Here is a 16922-nt window from a genome sequence, read left to right on the forward strand (position 1 = left end):
TATGCCTGTGCAGATGAGGTTAAAAAGCTATTCAGATTTGCCTCTTTCCCCTCTTAAACTTAGTGAGATTTAAGCAGACAGCTGAGGATTACAAAAAAAGGAGGTTGGCAAACCACCTGCACTGCAGCTTGCACCTGTGTTCAATATTCACCTTGGTTCAGTCTCAACTTTGACTGCATCAGGAACCCATAGAGTGCGCATCTAAAGAATTAGAAGTTTTTATGAGGCCATGATTTTCTTTTATTTGTTGGCATGAGGCAATCGCAGTCTTAAAATGGAGTCAATGTTTACAAAGCAGAACATTATAGTATGTCACATTTACTAGATTATAAGCCTAATTACATTGTGAACAATAACAGGATCCCTAACAAACATTCTAATTACACTACATAAATATTACTGTTGAGGGTCATATTCATTGCAGGAGATTTTTAGCAGACTTTTTTTTATAAAGTCATTAAGGCAAACCAGAAGATTTAAAAGCACTCCCTTTGTGGTATTTTCCAACTGGTCCATGTGTATCTGCCACTCGATGGCAAGAATTATGTGCCTTCAGAAAGTAAAGGGTAGTGTACTACTACTGTTTGAAATTATTCCCTAACAGAAGTTAACAGAGGATTTTAATTGACATAATTCAGCTGCTTCCAGCTTCAATATTTCACCAGAACAGTAATTACCAGTATTAAAATGTTTTCCTTTCAGAAATTAGACTTTATAATTTGACTTTGATGAGATGCAATGGACTGGCAAACAGTGTTCCTGCTCTTCTCAAATAGATACTATGTTTATGCAAGACTAGGAATCAGAAGTACTAGCTAAGACAGGTTTTACTTTAGTCAAAGCCTAAACAATGCTGAGACCAAATGCAATTCTCCCGAAGTTATACGGCTGATGCAGTTAGTAAAAACTTGGTCTGAAGGTTTTGGCCTTTTGGACAGTACAAGAGATTACACTCTCCTAGAAAAAACAGTGCAACTTAACATCACAAGTTATGCTAAATGTAATGCAGAGCTCTGTTGTGGGAACACTGAAACAAGATCCTGACATTCAGGAGGCCAAACTCACCAAACCTACAGTCAGCTTGGCTGCCTACATGTCATTTCTGTATGTCAATTATTCAGGCTGAAAACCATCACAAGATGATCAAGAAATTAAGAAGCTATTATCCAAGACACTGAAAGTTCTCAAAGCCAACTGAAAAAGTACATCTTACACCAAGGACAATACTTGTATCACTACGAAGACAGGAAGCCCCCAAAACTTTTTTGATCTTGCTGTGAGGCCAGACTACAGAGGCAATTTGTTAGTGCTACCCTCATGCGAGGAAAGCCAGCAATACCTGACGTGCATTTCAGTTGAATCAGTGTTGGGCACCTTACATTTAGTCAGTTCTATTCACAGTGGATTTAGTTACCTAATGACCTCTTGCATCATGAAGTAGCAGCAAAGCTGTTCTGCATCTGCAAACAGACCACAAGATGGGGACAAGTACCCTCCAAGCAGCCTGACAGAGTCCAAACAATAAGTGACATCAAAGCAAAAAGCTGGACCCAGTAATTGAGCCACCTTGAACTAGCAACACTGATTTAGTGGATGTGTCCTTTCAAATACCTGTCCAAACCAGCTTGTTTCCCCCCTCAAGAACAAATGAATTCTTAAGCTTGTATCTCACTTCTGACTTAAGCTAGGAGACTGTGGAGAGAGGAAGAATCTTTTCAAGGAAGAAGGTGAACAGTCATCTTAATTTAAAAACAAACAAACAAACAAAAACACAAAACAATCAAAAAAACCCCATGGAACTACCCAGAAAAAGATGACACCTAGATATCAAGACAGGAAGAAAACAGCTTCCAGAGATTTGTTCATTAAGATTACACTTGCACTGAAGATCACAGCATCAAAGAAAACCCTAGTTTCAATGAGTTACTACACAGTTGAAGAGTCTCAAATTCTACCTGCTCATCCCACTTGCAAACACAGGGCAAAAACTCAACTTCCACTAGCTAGTTTATCAGAAGTTTTTAATTTGGTTTTCTTTTGTCAGGGCACAGGTGTGAGTAAGTGTCCCTAGTGAAAAATAGCAGCTGTGTCCGTGTACACTGTCCGCTAAGTTTCTGATATACCTGTATAATTCCCACATACCGTATTTCATGTTGTGAATCACACTTAGGATACTTCATATCATTATTTTCTTCAAGTCATACTAAAAGTTGCATGGGTAAGCAGGCTGAGATGAGAAAAAGGCTAAAAATTTAGCAATTGTATTTTTTTGTTTGGATGGAGAGACGGGAGGTATTTCGTGAGAAGGAAAAACACAAAAGTAGCTCAAGACCAGGCTTGTGGTAGGGGAGAGAGGAGTTTTTCCTGTAACAGCTTATTTTCTGGTTCAACAATTCAGATCCATTTGTAATATGAATGAATGCTCTCTTGGATTCAAAGAAAAACAGAAGACCAAAATTGACTCCTGTTAATACTGGTCTTGTAGCTAAACTGCACAAGTTCAGTACCTTCAGGTCTAAAAATCAGCAGTGGTCAAGCAAGGCTGACTAGGCATATAACGTCCTCTGTTCTGAACTTTACACGACTAAGTGCGTCCTGACTACCATCCCACTGTTATGTTGCAAAATTCTTTCCAGATATATAGCAGACTGCCAAATACCAAGAAATTCATGTTCTGGCAATACTGAATTCCACTCGAGTCACCTTCTCATGATGAGCTGTGAGAGTGAACTGTCAGCATCCTGGTTCCATTCACCCACATATTTACAGTACGATCCACAGTGTCTTAACAACTCTTCTAAGACCATCTGCTGCCCAGTGTCGTTAACAACTAAACTCCCCCTCAGCAAATGCTAGTAAAATTTGGCAGCCCCATGCCTTTGCATTCTCCTGTGAAGCTTCAGTCACATCATGAAGCCCCATTCATATTAAGTCTCACTTCACAAGACCAGCAACAGCTTCCTTCCCCTTGTTCAATACTGGAAATTGCATACAGTGATTCACTATGACAGCTATAGACTTCACCTTCATTTCAAGAGTTTGGTTGAGTGTGAGAGAGAGGGTCTACAGGCTGCACACCAAGCAATAAGAGGTCTTTGTTCGTGCTCCTGAAAATAAGGATTGGCATCTTGCTATACTTCAAAGCATTTAAAAACAAATATGCTCTTTTTTGCCCTGAAGTTAGTGGCAATTCTTTAGGCACTAAAATATATTCTCATCAGAGCAGTCTTTCACTCAAGACAAGTTATGACACTTTATTCCTACATAAGCAGCAGCTGTTCAAAAGTTCTGATATGATTTCCAAAACATACATAAGAAGGATTAAATGCTACTATTCAATGCCTATATAACTCGACACCTAAGTATGCTGGATCTGGACCTTAGTTCTCTCACCACATCAAGAACCAGAAGCCAACACTAGACATCTATCTTTACTAGAGGTCTGATGTTGCCCTCTGTTGGAGAACAGATACTGGGTTAGATGGACCTTTTACCCAAGACAGCTATCAGGCAGAGCAACATGCTAAGAACATTTAAATCAGTAAAAGCAGCTTGGAGCTAAGTGTCTCAGATGTAATGCTTTCTCATAAAGCGGGAAGTCAAGTGGTTTCACACCATTACCTAGAACTGACATCTAGATCCAGCTCCTTTTGTATACCCAGCCTCTGACAAAGGAAGAAGAACAGAGAAAATGGAAAAGGAGGTGCATTCTTTCCCTCCAGTTCCACTCTGCCACTCTTTAATCATTCACCTAGGTTTCAATACAGTTCCTCTTGTGGTGGCAGGGCCCTTCATACAGCTGAAAATGCACAGGCTTCAGAAAGTCTCTTTTTCTGCAAATGATCTCCAGGATTATTTCTCTTAAAGCTTCTGTGAAGCACTGGAAAACAACAGGAATCCTCACAACTTTAAAAGTAAACAAACTCAGGTGTTTGCAAGATTAAGTCTCCATTTGCTTTTCATCTAAAAGATGAAACCTAGTCTGATTTTTTTGTATTTAGTAGGGACCAACATTAAATCAAACATTTCTGAAGACACTCTTAAGAGACCCATATCAAAATTTCCTTTACAATTTAAAACTAAAATATAAAACATTTTAGACAAGGAAGCTCAGATGAAAAACGTGACAAGTCAATAAACTACCCAACTGGACAAGTGAAATCACTTAGTAAAAATGTAAGTCTCCATGAGAGGAACACATGGTATGTAAACCGAGTTAAACATTTCAGTTCATTTATACCTTAACACTGAATGTTCAAAATAAACATTGTCCCACTGCTGCTTGGAAAATGGTATCTGTAATACCTGCCTATTCATAAAACTGTGCACGAGTAAGCTTATGATCGCCTCAATAAATATGATTCAAAGGCTACAGAAAACTTCCCATTGAATTCAATGGGGTTTGAATCAGACATCAAGTGAAATAAGAATTTTATTTATTTAAAACATGATTAGTTTCTTCGGCATTCACATCTTTAGAAGCTTTAAGCTGCAGAATCCCTGCTTTTTCAGAACGTTTCTTTAGTTAATGAAGTAATTTCGCAGTACCTAGGAATATGACGTTCAGTAGTACTCCAAACCTTTACAGGTTCTAAGGGAATATTTATCCAGAAGAGCTATTAAAGTAGCACTACTTGGCAGAGAAGAGATTTATAAGACTATGCCAGTTTCTCATTAAACTGTTCCACTTAAAAGCTGGTCAAGACTCAGACACAGTAAAGAGAACTGAATACAGACCTTTGAGAGTGCTATCAGTCCACTGTAGATCCCAGGTAAGGTTTTCTTGCCAAGAGCAAGAACCTACTTCTTAAGCCTAATGTAAAACCTGTGGGCTATACAATATAATAAACCCAGTTCTGCAGACTGTTGCTAATCCAGTTAGTGTGAACAGGAACTTTTAATGAGTAAGGATCCCTTAGAGTAAAGGTCATAAAGACATGAAATGTTACTCACATTTCATGAGGGAGGAAGAATTTAGAATACTAAATATATAATGCATTCTGTGCATCCAATATAACTGTACTCATAGAGCTGGAGTCATGTTTAGATTAATTTGACAAGGGTTCTGTTATACTGAGAGAGAAGCAATCAGCTTCACCAAAATGAAAGAAGAATTAGCAGAGGGAGAACACAACAGTATTCATTTTAAATATTCATAGGCATGCTGATATCATACTTGGCAGTTAACTGGAGAGAATCCTGATCCCAAGTGAAGCATACAGTACTTAATTTACACATTATGTAGTTCAAGTTTCCCCTTTTGCCCTCCCTCCACCCTCTTCCAAAGATGCATACTAACCTTCCTCACACTAAAAACATTAAAACCAAACTTGTCTCTTTAATCTTCAGCTCTTTCCAGAAACCAGCAGAGTTCTTTTTTGCAATTATCCACAGAAGCACTGCAGTTATGAAAATGTTCTTATGAACATGTTTAAATTATACTATAGCTCACTGATGTGCTACTGTGCTAACAAAGCAATTTATCAATAAACAGTTTTAATTTAGAAGCCAGAGTCTAAGGAGAAGTGCTGTGAGCACAAGAAAGGCTGAGAAGAGACTGGGAATCAAGTGACATCTAGTGAAGACAAAGGACAAATCTGTTCTGCTCTGAGAAGAAAGCTTAAAATGCACTTCAGAGCTTGGAGTGCTAGTGGATACTAGAAACCAGGGGCTGACCTTAGGAAGGGATTACTAGGATGAAAATAAATCACCTAACAGCAAAGAACTGAAACCACACCAAAATAGCTTACAAAAATCTTACGTTTGTTAGCTTTTTTACAGCAGTAAGGAACAGTACTGTTCAAGTGAGGATGGGTATGAAAATGTGGATATAAACATGCCCCTTCATTTCTACAAATAATTTTGAAGAAAACAGAGTATTAGCCAAGCTTTTTGAATTAGTGTGACATGCAAGTATGGTCATGGACCACAGCATCTTCAGCTTCAATAACTGTTTTGTGAGGAGTGCACAGTTCAGCCAAGATGCTTTGCTATCTTATTTTTATGTCAGGAGAAAAAAAAATATGTGGTACACCATGCAAAAAGTTGAAGAACACAGGCTACATCCCCTTGTTACAGGTCAGATCATTTGTATGTGTTGATATTTCAACAGCAGGGAATGGTTAAGAAAATAACTTCTGCAGGACTAAAGAACTTTAGCTGATAGTGTTAAATTGAGATTTATTATTAGGCTTCCACCAAATGCAATTGCAAATGGTCTCACTAAATCTCCATGAGTCTCCTTCAGGTGTTTAAGTTGTTTAAGCATGATCTTTTCAGAGTTTCACACTACTGCACAGTAGCTGGCTTTAGTTAAATCAAACCAGCTGAAGTTCAGCATGTTCACCTTCCCCTCCGTCAATATTCTCTTTACTTCAGTCTATTTAACATGCTTTCTGCAGTTTACAAGAGAGACTAACCAAAGATGCCCCGAACACCAGGTCTTGAACAGATACTACAGGTTACCCCTCACAGGTTAAGGTCACTTCAGCCTCTTACTCAGGAATACTGTTCTACTTGTGTGCTTAGCAATGCCTGTTTACAAAATCCTGCTTTCACTGTATCTAACAAATAGTCTATAATTTCAGTTCATTTTATTGGACAGTATTAGTATTTTACACTTTTTATACCACTGAAATGTTTTTAAGAACTCCCGTAGGACTATTTTTCACTGCTACTTGGATTAATTGACTCTTCCCCCCATTCAGCATCACAGACTGCCATGCTGACACTGTTTATCGAAGACGCCAGCCTGTCCTCTAAACACACACGCAGGAAGAGGCTGCAGTCAAAAAGCTCACGGCTCAAAAACAAAGTCAGCACATGTGTTTACACACGATGTTCTTGTTCCAGCCCTCAGAGCTGGAAACGAACTAAACTCCCTCCTAGTTTGGGCTCCCTATAGCCAGTACTTAAAGCCACTTCTCTGAGTCTGTATGGTACAGAGTCCTCCCTGCGCCTCTACGTTAGCTGATCCCAGGCTTCAGCTGACTATACATTTCATTTCCAGCTACAGCAGATATTCCTCCTAGACAAGAGAAACCACATTACCACAAATTGCCCATCCTCAGATAAAGATCAGGAAATTATTTCTCCCTAAGGGTTATTTCACTCTACAGTATTTTTGACACAGGGCACCAATGGAAAGAGTAAGAGGCCAGATGGGTAAGTGGTCTGAAGGGAAATGCTGTCTCATTATCCACTTCAAACCAACACACCTGATTACTAGAAGAACAAAAAGAATAGATAGAAAATAGAGTACAAAACCAAGTATACAAAACTAAATCCAGTTTCCCCTCAATCTAGACAAAATCTACCTTCTCACCACTGTCCTTCAATATCAGCAAGAAAAAAATTTCACTCAGCTTATTAGACAGTAAATTCTTCAAGCTGATAAAAAATTAAGCTCTTTAATGAAGTGAGTTCACTTGTGCAACATTCACTATCTTTGAAAATGCCAATTTCAAAATAGTCTGTATCTGGCAAGAGGATTTCCAACAATTTTACATTACAGCCTGTACATACACATAGAGAAAGATCATTTATATGGGGCTTCCACAAAAAAAATTACAGCTATTTCAAGCCACTGGGAGATAAGTGAAGACACAAGAAATTTGTACTAAAACATGTCAGAAAACATTGAGACTTACAAAAAAGGAGTTAATATGTATGCAGATGCCTTTTAATAAGAGAAGAACAACAGCTTCTGAAGAACTATGTTTAAGACAAGGGATTTGTGTCTAGCCCTGTATTTAGTACGTACGCTTACTTATGATGCAAAACTGACTTTGTTGCTATACAGCACAAACTTTGACAATTTAATTTATGCATAAATTGGGGTAGTTTCAGCATGCACTCTTTATACAATTACAGCACAAAACTTTCATAAGATATTCTGCTTCATTCTCCCAAAGCTTCTTAAAACCAAAATTTATATTATTTAAAGCTAAAATGCTCTACCATCTGTACTTTCTCAGAACCAAAGGTTTGGGTTTTTTTCAGGGAGAAAAGAAAAAAGCTAACAAGGTAGTTAATCTAAACACTTGTGCAGAACTCAGATGTCACAAATTTAGTACGGCATATGTATAGGGATCTCCTTTTCCCTCCTCCTCACATCCCCCTATGCACTGCATTCATAAAGATATTTCCCTTTAGAGATCCCTGCACCAGAAATAGGAAGTAAAAACAAATCAAAATATATAACAAAAATGAAAGGCTTACAGTCAATTTAAAGCACCACTCCCAAGCACAGTTGAGAGGCCACTGTCAGGCAGAAGTCGTGTGCTTTGGACACAACCCTAGTTTCACTACACAGATTGCTTGCTTGCACCATTTTGGGGCATATCATGTCAGTACAACAGGGTGGAATGACCTACCAGAAGGAAGCAGAGACAGAAGCAAAGTAGAGGAGAATACAAGAAGCAACAAAGAGTAGAGAGTATATGGGAATCTAGTTCCCTCCAGAAGTCAGCAAGTTTGCTATATAAATAACCTAATACCAGGCAAAATGCGAAGTGTCAGACAATACCAGTGGGAGACACCATAACACATTTCAGCAGTCTGAAGAAGACAAAGCAGCTAGACTGGGAAGGAATTCAGGACAGACAGATCCAAGACAACTGTCTTTGGACTACCTCCAATACATTTAGGTATGTCCTACAGCCAGAAAGGTGACTTATCAAGGAGATGCCCCAATATAAAAGTGACACCAAGGGATTTTAGCAGCATGTTAAATAAGATCAAGGACACAGTCAAGAGGGTTAACAGCAATGAAGGGACAAGCTTCTGTGCTGGTCATGCACAGAGAGCAAGACAATTTAGAAGGAGATGGTAGAGCAAAGAAGCAGTAAGCTGTGTGAGCAGGGGGAAAAAAAAAAGGGGGAAAAGTTGTGAACTGCTCTGCTGGAAGAAGGCAAAATGCACAAGGATGATAAAGGGTGACCGTGTGGCTGTCAAAGCAATACGATCAACGAGACACAGCTATTCTGACAGGATCAGAAAGTGAACTCAGAAACAAAATTCAGGTGTGGAAATGGGAACCAGTAGCAAAAAACTAATGGATCACCTCACAAAAAGGAAAGGACTAAAGATGAGTAAAGGATTACACTTGAGAATCAAGGAAGAAGCAGTGGAAAGAGCAGAGGACAGTGTAGGACAGCAGCTCAGAGGAAAGGGAGAGGAGGACAGAGAACATGACATCAGGTAATACAGGGGAGCTTTGACAAAAAAAAATAGTTGTTTCTGATCTCTCATCATTCAGACATTTGATAATATTGGGCAAGGAATCAGAGCACAAGAACAAAAGGACAGAAAAATCATCAGGAGTGAGCTATGAATAGCAGACAACTTTTGAGAACATTTAAAGGCAGCACAAGAATACGGTGAAGCTGGCGAGTACAGGATCACCTGAGGTTAAGGAGACTGAGGAGAACAGCAAAAACTAAGGTGCTGTCCACCGCTACCTACCAGGCAGGCTGAATTGCTACCAGGAGCGTAAGCATCTTCCCACGAAAGAAACTGCTAAAGATATTTAAACAGTGACCTCTAATGGACAAATCATATAATACCGGTATTTCCACTGACAGCAGAAACACTCATGGACTCCAGGTACAATCAGATAATGACACAAAAGCTAGAATCTCTAGATCCTCCAAATGATTACAACGCCAATTAATCATCTCATGCAGGTGAGTCAAATAACTGTCAGAGTAGTTATAAGTCATCAAAACCCTACAGCATATCCCAAAAATAAGTGAAAATAAAACATGTCAAGTTGTCAGGGTAATAGTTGCACATGTACTGATGACCAGCACTCGTACCTGTTGTCAATGCTGAAGTACCCTCTAACATCCCAGCCTGCTTTCCAATCACATCTTCCCTTCTGTGCACTCCTGGGCTGGACAACAGTTAACCTGAGCTTCTGAAAGCTCTTCAAGCATACTTCCTATTCATGATGTAGTACAGGGATTTTAATTGTCAAACTTCATCAGCACACCAAGTAAGGATATTAAGCGTGACTATACTAGGATGTGAGATTTTGTATATGCTTTAAGTAGCTGGAGAATACCTTGAGTTAGCCTAGCTATCTAAAGTCTAGAAGTTTCAGTACCACTTCATACTTAATGGCAAAATAGTTCACAAAAGCTGATCTGCAAGGGAAAAAAAAAAGTCAGGTAAGGCATAAGCCACAATATATATGCTTAAACAGTTTCCTTTAAAAATGGGAGTTTCTCTGTTGCTAATTCTACTCCAATTATTGCTCACTTACAAATCTAGTGGCATAAGGGGACCAAAAGCTGAAGCCTAATCTACCCTGCTGACTTCAGTTCGAGCCTGCAAAGGTACTTTTTTTCCAGTCAAAGGCAGCCATTTGGTGTTCTAGTGCAACCAATTTATAAAAAAAACTAAGCCCTCAAGACAATGTGATACACAAACCTTATTCCCAGCTGGGAAAAAAACCCTCATACTCACTGATCTATTTTACACTGTCTCCCAGAGCTCCAAACCATTCTGCTTGAAATGACGTGGGGTGAGTCCCAGAGTAGAAAAGACAGCCAAGCTTGGCAATATGCCTTTCCTCTCCCTTACCTGGGCTCCCCGGACATCCAGTATTCTGCAATTCCCAACCTGTCCCCCGGAACCATTATGAAACCACGAAGTCTAGCCGAAGAGGTTTCAACAAAGTAGGACAAAGTTTGATTTCAAGAACTTCTATGAAAAATTCCTTAACACAAAACTTCAGAAGCCTCATGACAGTCCAAACTGTTGGAAACCAAGCACAGCATAGCACACGACTGGCAAGACCACCCCAGATCTGCATGTTTTGCAGGGCCACCCAGCATCAACCATGGAGCAGCAACATGTAAGCATATGAGGAAGCACGCTGGCTGGCCCTGCAAAACATGCAGATCTACACCAACACCCTAAGTTCACTTTGATCCCGCACGGGGGTGTCAGAAAGAGCAAGTGGCCAAGATTGCTGCGGACTTTGAGAGAAGTTACGTTCCACTTGAACTTGGGTGAAACAGTCCTAAGTAGAAGCGCACAAAACAGTAGAATGGATACCCATAAAAATTACTGTTGCACAGAAGATGCAGAAACAATATTTGTGATTGACAAAACTGATCAAGCATGGTTTCTACAGAAGTACGTCTTGTGCCTCCAACTCCCTCCATACCCCTCCAGCACAGCTATCCTAATTCCCTACCACTAAAACAATCCCACTGAGCAGCAGGTGAATGTCACCTGTATGTCCCCCAGCTACCATCAAATGACATGGAACAAAGACAACTTGGTCACATCTACCCAAACTAATTCACCACACTGAAGGGCAGATCTCTATCATTCAGCCACTCATTCCCACAAATTTGAGGAACATTTGTCACGACTTCAAATCCATTTATTTTGATGTTAGCCAATGTGTTCAAAATACACCTGGGTCAGGATCAGACAACCTAGGCAGGCTAACAGCATAAGCATGACTGTCTTTAATTTTGCCTCTCAGCTGTACACTGGATAGAAGGCTTTAAATCACTAAACGATGGAACAAAAAATTCCCAGTACAATATACGGAGACACTGGCTCATACACCTACATTAATTTAAGAAAAAACACAAATATACACTTTCTCCCTCTGCTTTCAACTGGATTGTCACAGGAGACCCCAAAGTGGAATCATCTGAGGTTTGTCACTTACACAGCAACTGGTTCAATGAGACTGCAGAATCGCAGCTATTTAGCTTCCCCTAGTTTTCCTTCTGATTTTGAAGCATAAGAAGTTCTCATCAAGCAGCAAAGGACAGACTCAACTGTTTCAGAAGTTACCTAGAGCAGAAGCAGCCAGTTCAAGACTCCTCCATTAGCACAGCACCAGACAGCTGAAAAAAAATCCAGCCTAATATTCTCCAGAAAAATCAATGTGAATTCAAGTACTTCTGATAATGATTTAGATATGTAAATGCACAAGCACCAGCAGTATGAATGGCATACTAAAAATATTAATAAAAACCATGCCACAAAAACATTCTAGGCAGTATGATGGATTTAATAGTGCAGTCCTCATACTTGCTAATGAAACTTTACTTACTTTTAATAGAGTTTGCTGGCAAAAATATGAACTATGGTCACATAAAAATAGGCATATCCAGTTTTTACATGTATTTATTCTTCCAGACAGACATATTTACTCTAAACAGCAGGGAAAAAAAGCAAGCAGAACACTCATTTAAATGGCAGAAAACTAGTATAAGATGCTAATATGACCTTAGTGTAGCATGTCAAGTGTCACTGCCACCAGCTTCCTAGTCATTTTAAGAACAACCTGCTAAGACAATTAATTACATAGCTTAAAAGATTAGGTCAACAGTGTCAAATACGAGAATATGAACTTGAAATTTAGCCTTTTAAAAATGTGTGCTGTCTATTTAAATGTCTACATCAATTTGTGAAAGAATAGTAAGTTTCAGGCTTGATGAGTTATTTCTCAGGAGAAGCAGTGGTTTTACCTTCCCATAAAAGAAACCCAAACATAGCGATTAGAAAGGCTGACAGAATCCCTTGGCTGAGAGAACAGATACACTTGCAGCCTGCCGATCTAAGGGCTACTTTGGAAGAAAGCAGTAATTAAAAGCTGAGATTTAATATAACACAATTTAATATAATTTAATATAACACAATCCTTAAACTAGTATTTTGAAAACTAAAACTGCTGTAAACAAATGGTGTACTCTGGATTTTTCTTGAATAGTTTAAGTCTGACTGAACACATCCTTCTTGGACACCTCTTATTACCGTATCTTTTGCCTCCCCCAGTCAGGTCTACAGCTAAGACCCATAGCTAGGACATAGGTTAGTCACTTAGCTTTTAATTCTGGTGCTCATGCTGAAGCATGTCACCCTCCCCAGGCTCAGTTCTCAGACAGCCAAGTTTACCGCACTTCATGTTTCCTTGCAGGAGTTTCAGCCTGTCTTCTCTTCCTCAGAGCAAGGTAGATATCTGCTACCTGCCCAGCCAGTTGTGTGTTCAGCTGAACTCACCCTTTAGCTATGTTTAAGATTTGTAAGGTGTCACGTGGAAGAGATGATTAAGTCCTTGCAAGTCTGTTAGCTTTCAACTGTTGTAGGATTTTTACAAATCCCAGAGAAAGAATAGTCAAGTTTACCAAGACTAATGCTTACAACTCATTTCATCCTTGTGCGAGGTAAGCAGCCATTCAGAGAGAAGATACCAGAGCAAATAATCGCCACCAGAGAGAAGTTCTGCCTGGCAGTCCTAGGTACTCAACTTTGGATGAGTTGTCTGACCACAAGCATTAGACAGAGGCGTGCAGAATGAACTGCTATCTCAAGGTGCCCACAACCCTCCAAAAGCTGCAGAGAAAGCTGAAGTGGCTGGACACAATTAACTGCCTAGCTTTTAAGCAGCTCAAATTCAGAGACAGGTGTCTCCTTGCAGTGACCTGAGGAAATACAAAAGCCACCAGCTGGGTGGCCCTGTAGCCAAACTCCATCCGTGGCTGACAACAGATGCCAGACAGCAATATGCCCAAAGCAAGTTTGCCATAATGCTTTCCCAAAACAGTCTCTCAGCTTCCAGCCATTTGTAACTTCGTGACCTTCTAAACCAGGGGTAGAGCTGTGTGTTTAATAGCGATGCTTACGATTTTCCCTGCCTGAATTTGCCCACGAATTTACCCATTGGTCATCATTTACATGTTAGATGCCTGGAAATTGCTGGCCATATTTATAAATAAATTGAGATTTCTTTGAAAACTACAATAGGGAGAAAAACATATAGCAAGATGCCAATCTAGAGGACACTATACAATCAGAAGCAGGGCCTAGAATACTAATTCATACTTCTCACAGCCACTCACATAGTGCCCATAATTTTATCTATTTCCTCCTCCTCCTACAAACCCTTTGAGCTACACATTAGCACCCAATAAACTGCATCCAGAGAAGAAGTGTTTATGTGCTAGAATCTAAGAATATTTTCATTTGTTCTTCATGCTTAATCCTCTGCAAATGCTCAGAGCCTTAAGTGAGATTTTCTCATTAATACATACGCTTTAAATAACAGATACTATCTTACAGCTCATGCAGCAACTAGTTTAGAGTTTGACAGGTTGGGTTTTATTGGTTGGTTTGTTGGGGTTTTTTTCTTTGTGTTTGTTTTTTTTTTTTTAAACCATCTCAATTTATGAAGCTTTCCTTGGGTATAGCCTGGTACATGCCAAAGCACCTACCCAGTCATCTCCTCAACATGCACCCCCTTTGGTGGTTCCATTCCCCTCCCCATTTCATGCACTCTTAAAAAATTCAGTTCCAAAAAGGGAAGGATTGGTTGAGATAGAAATCCACTGGCACATGCAGAGAGCAGACAAGGACAAGCAGAAATCAAAACCAACACTTTTCTTCTCTTTAGAAGATGCACAGTAACAGGGATCAGACGAAATGAAACTGCTTGTATTTCAACAACCAAGAAGCAGGAGCGTTTTGCACAAGACACTGATGGGTAAGCCTGAAGCATTTGCCTACAAAAAAAAAAATTTTTTTTTGCCTTGTAAAAGTCAGTCTGATATCTGCCTCCACTAAGCTAAGTCTCACGTTTATGTTGCTCTCATAACATGTTATTCACCAACACCTCACTTACGGGCTTCTTTTCTATGAGAAGTAGGATCCACAAGGTAATAACTGAAGGTGGTGTGTGCAGTACAAGCAAGACACAACTTACACTTAAAAGATTTTTTTCTGACAGAAGTAGACTGCTTGATTTTCATGCCTGAAGCTCACATTCAGTTGGCCTTGCTCCCATGTTTGGTTATAGATATAATGCAGCTGAGCTGTAATTTATTTTTACTTGCTTCAGTCAAATTATCTATCTATCTACTAAAATGCAAACTGTATCATTTTTGTATTTTTTTTTAACTGCATCCAAAGTCCTCACCTAAACATAAGGACTTCAGAGCCATGGTAGGGAATGGATTTTTTGCTGAACTGGTAACAAGATTGAGAATTACAGATCTTCCAGTATGTGGCAGATCTGTATTGAAGTTGGAAAGGCATGTTGAACATGGCTGCTAAGCCACATCCTCAATCTCTTTTTTTTTTTAATGAAGTGCTTCACCAAGAAGCACTCTTAACAGTGACATTGCGCTCTATTTAAAAAAAAAAAAAAAAAATTTCAAACTAGCAGTGTCAGCTTTTCAATATTGCTCAACTGCCTGTAATGAAGTCTGAAGACAGGAGTATACTTACTTGTAAGCTTGTTGTGACTCAGAACCAGCTGTGTGATATGAGACAACGTAACTGCAAATGAACAGAGAAAGAAGTTAGTTTATGGACATGGCAACTGAGAGCTTCTATCTATTTCAGCTAAAAAAAGAGGCAAGTTATTCTCTCCGCTCCAGTAACTCCGGATTCATGTGCACTGTCACAATAAACAAGACAAGCTCAAGACTTAAGGACATATCCAGCCACTCCTCTGCCCCTTTACTTCACGTTTCTGTTACTGCATCAAACACGACTTGAGCAGTAAGTACTAGTGCCTCCCAGCAGAGGTCTGGTTCTGGGCACACAAACACCCTTCTCATTTCCACCCTTTGAATCCTTCCCAAGGAAAACCTGATAGGTACTCCAACATTTATCCCAACAGAATACATGCCACATAAGCAATTACATTTCCACATGTTCCCAAGTCATTATCAAGTCACTGCTAGATTTAAATGCTAAGTACCAATAGCTGCATTTACAACCTCGCATCCACGAAGCACAGTAGCAGACCAGCATCGTTGCTGCATGGCAAATGGCCAGGTGACAACATGCAATATTTACTCAAATTAACTGAATGATCTGATTGATCAAAGCCCCTCAGATTCCACCTTATTGAACAACTGACTGTGGGGCACAGGGCAGCTACAGAGACCGGCACTCCCCCTACACTTGTTCATCCTTTACATTTCTTCTTGACTACTTCCACCTTTCACACCACCATCGCTTTCCCTAGATGCTCCAGAGCCCACAATTGACAACAGTATCTGATCAGAAAAACATGCTAAATAGTCAGAGGAGAAACTTGTACCTTGAAGGAGTTCTCAAACATCTTCCCCCTCCCTGTAAAAAGTTTATTTTATTGGAACTAGAAAAATGGAAAGATTTTCCTCCCCTACACCTTTCTCCTTACTTCCAGTGTAGCCTCTTCAAAACAGCTCTAGAAATTACCTTGCTGCCCCTCCTAGGCAGCTGGGAACTTTTCCTGCCTGAAGGACAGCTGTGGTGCTACGTCTCTCATCCCTCAGAGCTTTCCTCAAGCAACAAACATCACTAACATTAGCCCAGAGACAGCCCACAGGGGTCTTGCTGCCTTAGGGAATGAAGATATCCTGGTGAGCATGTGTGAAAACTGGCCATGCTAATCAATACTTACTAAATTGCAAGTTGGAGAAAACAGCTTGGAGAGCTTTTACTTACCGATATAGCAACCTGTTTCAGATAACCCTTGAAAGCTCATGACTTACCACAGGCAAATATAACTGTTAGGAGAATGAAAGCAGTCACTCAAAGGCAGAAACAGATCAGAAAGTTCAGTGATATTAAAAAAAAAAAAAAGCACCACCACAGTTCCCTGTGCAATTGCAGGTTGTGGAGGAAAGAAAGGCAGGGAGGAGAAAGGAAGAAACAGTGCACCCACCCTAAATTTATCCTAAAATATGAGCGTTCTAAGTACTGCCTGCACCACCTCACAAAGCAGAACAGAACGACAGAGAAAGAAGCCCAGAGAAAGTCTGTAAGAGTATTGTAGAAAAACCAGCACTAAAGGGCAGGCAAGAGCAGCAGCCTCCACGAAGAGCTCTAAGCTTTAAAACATAAAAGGCACATCAGCATCTGAACCATAAGCAACCATTTAACACTACTGGTTAGTC

General features: G+C 39.8%; 1 protein-coding gene across 2 annotated transcripts in view; it reads right to left on the reverse strand.

Moving 5' to 3' along the window:
• The window catches only part of RSU1 (Ras suppressor protein 1), a 118049-nt gene that overhangs the window by 88087 nt on the left and 13040 nt on the right, over window positions 1-16922 (reverse strand). For both annotated transcript variants that reach the window (XM_050915648.1, XM_050915649.1), the window contains exon 3: window positions 15259-15309. In XM_050915648.1, the coding sequence (XP_050771605.1) occupies window positions 15259-15309 (51 nt within the window). The remainder of the gene's footprint in view (window positions 1-15258; window positions 15310-16922) is intronic.

Source organism: Gymnogyps californianus, chromosome 2 (assembly GCF_018139145.2).
Source record: "Gymnogyps californianus isolate 813 chromosome 2, ASM1813914v2, whole genome shotgun sequence".
Classification (NCBI taxonomy): Eukaryota; Metazoa; Chordata; class Aves; order Accipitriformes; family Cathartidae; genus Gymnogyps; species Gymnogyps californianus.